Source organism: Acanthisitta chloris, unplaced genomic scaffold (genome assembly GCF_000695815.1).
Source record: "Acanthisitta chloris isolate BGI_N310 unplaced genomic scaffold, ASM69581v1 scaffold4819, whole genome shotgun sequence".
NCBI classification, from domain to species: Eukaryota; Metazoa; Chordata; class Aves; order Passeriformes; family Acanthisittidae; genus Acanthisitta; species Acanthisitta chloris.
Window position 1 is genome coordinate 73,673 of NW_008690758.1, and position 3,802 is coordinate 77,474.

The following is a 3,802-nucleotide window of genomic DNA, read 5'->3' on the forward strand; positions in this document are numbered from 1 at the left end:
CAGAACTCCTCAGAGGACTCTGAGTTTCCTCTCACAGCTGATGAAGCTGCTTACTTACAGCAGCTAAAAGGAGTCGATACAAATTATCTGTCCTATCAGCCAGGGCTCCTCTCCCCCTCAAACAACAGTTTCCTTCCACTCTACCCATCAGGAGAAAATGGGTAATGAGTTCCACTGATACCACTCAGCTGTGTAACACATGCTGGGAGAGCATCTGCTTTAGCCTTCCCCTTCCCAACTGCTTTCCAGAAAGCTGTTCCGAAGCTATTTTGAAGTTGGTGTGAAAGCTCTTGTTTCCAGAGATGGAAAAGCCCAGTTTAGAGAGCCACAACTCCATCACCTGTACAGGTTGTGTCTTTCTAGGATCACCACTCTGAGAACACAAGCTCCACAAGCAGGTCAGCAATCATCTGTGCTAACAGCAACCCACAGGCTCAGATGAATTACCCACAAACACAGGCCACCCCAGAGAGAACCCAACACATTCCACACCCTAGAACTGCAATGTCTTTGCTGGAGGACACAGAACCACCAGCAGTCTGGAGAGTTGCCCACCACAGCATGAAGCAATGCTCAAGTCTGTTCCTTACTGAAGTTCATGTAAGCAAGATTTTGCTGCTGGACCATGTGAAGGTCAGCACAAATTACCAGGAGCCAGAACCAGGTGAAGTTAAAGCCTGGCTAAGGAGAGGCTCTTGGCCATAGCTGTAGAGGACCTGAACCATGGGCTGGCAAAAGACAATCTCTGCCTTTGTTTTACAAGTCATGCAAAACCACCTTTGTCTGGCAGTTAGAAAGCCCCAACCCAACAGTGAGTGTTTTAAGCTCATTTAGTCACCAGAAGATTTATCTTTAGCTTCCCTTTTCCCTTCTTGAAGGGACAAGTCTGGGGATCTTCCCACTTTTGCCCAAACCAAACAAAAACCCCATGAAAAGCCCAGATCTCATGTCCAGAATATCTTCACTTCCTCCTTGCAAATTCAAGTCACAGGAAAGAGGTCACAATCCAGATGACAGTAGAGCTGCAATGCATCCTTGGGACACAGCTCCAGGACACCACTTTAAAGTGTCACAGGACTGGAAGCTCCATCAAGCCCTGATTTCCCACCAGCAGCACACATGCTGTTCCTCTGCTGCCCTCACCTCCCAAAGCTCACATTTAGTGTGAGATTTGTGCTGCCCATGAGCACAGCCCTCAAGGAACACTCACCGACTCTGTGCAAACGTCGCTGTTTTCAATAACATTGGCATCCCCAACAACTTTCCCAATTTCTCTCTCAAGAACTGCCAATGACTCCTGAGCCTGTAAGGGAAAGACATTGAAGAAAGGAAAAAAACAGGGAAGGCACAAGAATTAGCAAAGGCAGAGAAGCAAACCCCCATCTCCTTAAGAGCACTAGAGACACAGGAAATCATTGTTCCAGAGGAAATGTGTTTTATGCCAGATTTGCTCAAGGGACCAACACATTTGCCAAGACTGACATGTCTCCTTACAATCAGCATGTTGCATGTCAGCCTGTCTGCATCTGAGAGCAATCCTACAGGGAAGCTTTAATAGTCTCACGTCAAGTTATTAGGTAAAAATTGTGCAGTGAGAGGGTTTTTTGTGCAAGAGTAGCAGTGCTCCTGCTGGCAGGGCTCCAAAAGCCTAATCATGTCTGTATTTATACAGACTATACCATGAGCATGGACATCAGCACAGCTGACTGCATATGTCAACATCCAACATAACTGTCCTGAGCAAGACATTTTAAATTCCTTATTACAGCAGGTCTCCTTTAGCTTCTCACCTCCTGGCAGTGCTTTTGTGATCATCTATCCCCGACCCAGGGAAAGACACGTCCCACCAACAGCTCTCCCCACTCCAGTCCTGCAAGACCTCAGCCCAATCTCCTTACTGTGCTGAACAGCAGCACAGAGAGCACTGAGAGGACTAGAGAGAATGGTCATAAGCTGAGATTCAGATTTGATGGTAGGAAAAATATTTTCCCTGTTAGAGTGTTCAGGCACCGGAATATTGCCCAGGGGGGTGGTGGAGTCACCATCCCTGGCAGTGTTTAAGAAGTATCTGGATCTGGTGCTGGAGAATATGGTTTAGGGTTTAGGGGTTACAACAGTGGCAGGTTAATGGTTGAACCAGATCTTAGGTCCCCTCCAACCTCGATGATTCTGTGATTCTAAGGAACAAGGTGTTCCACAGTCTGGAGTCAGAGCACAGCCACTCCACAGGCTATTCCTGTCTCCATTCATCAACTCTTCACAAGAGCTTCATTTCTGGAGTGACAGACAGCACTGAGACCTCTCATGCTTCAAGATTTTCCACTCTAATCCATCTTGTAAGAGCAGCCATTGAGGAGGAGCTGAGGTAACCCACCTGCTGGTCTCACCAAGATTGTGTAGAGCTACCTTTAAAGATTTGGAGTCTCCTGGGTTATAGTCCATGTGTAATCACGTGCAAATGGGCAGATGGGTTGTAAACCAAGTTGTAACCCTCTGCCATTTGAGGGTGGATGTAAAAGCCTCAGGCTGTGGTGTGGGTGGAAGGCTGTGGGATATGTTCTTTGTTGGGCTGAGTTTCTTTAAATAAAGAATTATATGTCAGCCCCAAATCACCACTTGTTCCCACTGGCATAAAATCATCAAGACCAAGGGACTCTTTCAAGAAGGATAATTAAACAGAGCTGTTGGTTGGAGTTTTATCATTTCAAGACATGCAGGAATCTTACACCAGCTCTTAACAGTCCCAGGCACTGGGGGAACCAGTGTGTGGAGCAAGACACCACACCAAGCAGGTAGACCCCTCAAGCTGCTCAAATCACCACTTTTCCCAACACTACAAAACTCCAGATATTGAGGGTTGTGATACCATTCAGACCTACAACTGTTAAGGGTCTCTGCTTACCTTGGGCAAGTCACCAGCTACCTTCTGCCTCTCATTTTGATCCACTTTGAGTTTTGATAGTGTTTCACTTAGCTGTGTTTTCAGCTGCAAAACAGTAACAAAGCAAATCAGTTGCCCCTCACACACACACACGAACAGATTGCATCTGTCTGTCCCACGGATTAACCCAACGCACAGGGACTGCAAAGGGAGTAAGATTACAAACAATTACTGCACACACTGGATTAGTCAACATGTATGATGAGGTTTACAGGGACAGCCAAGGAAGAGACTCCATCTGTAAAGATAAATGGAAAGGATGGAAACTACAGAAGACAAGACAGGGCTGGCATTGGCTTCATCATGAGTGGATTGAACTTTCAAACTACATTGCCAGGAGGAGTATCAGCAGTACAGACAGTGCATAAGCCTCTCACAGAAGTCAGCCCAGACTCCCAACTTAATTCAGAGCAAATATGCAAAAGTGTAGATTGTCATCTTCCTAATTCAGGCTAAACAGTCTCTTTTACTGCTGAATAAACCAAAAAGCTCTACTTGTCATCTTAATAAAGCACCACTTACTATAACTATGTTGACTTAACCAGTCTGTTAATGTCACATCAAGGCATGAATCACTGACAGGAGGATATTAAGTTGTCGATTGTGTTTAGAGTCAATCCAAAAAAGTGAAACTATTCCAGTCAAGAGGGATGAATACTTGGTACTGGCTGCCCTTAAACTGCAGCCTTGCAAAGGATAAACACTTTTTTAAAGGCTATTTTGATTGCTCTTCAACACAGCACACAGAACCAGCCACAGCACTTGAGGCTTGAGCCTCGAACAGGAGCGCTAACAAGGAGCTCGAGTGCCAATTTCCTTGGATTTGTGCCTCTCAAGTGTGCTGTGCTAATGTTCACTATT

General features: G+C 45.8%; 1 protein-coding gene across 1 annotated transcript in view; it reads right to left on the reverse strand.

Moving 5' to 3' along the window:
- KTN1 (kinectin 1 (kinesin receptor)) overlaps positions 1-3,802 on the reverse strand; it is a 55,180-nt gene that overhangs the window by 5,678 nt on the left and 45,700 nt on the right. The window contains exons 40-41 of the mRNA XM_009081938.1: positions 2,903-2,986; positions 1,211-1,303 (exon numbers count right to left, since the gene is read on the reverse strand). Of these exons, the coding sequence (XP_009080186.1) occupies positions 1,211-1,303; positions 2,903-2,986 (177 nt within the window). The remainder of the gene's footprint in view (positions 1-1,210; positions 1,304-2,902; positions 2,987-3,802) is intronic.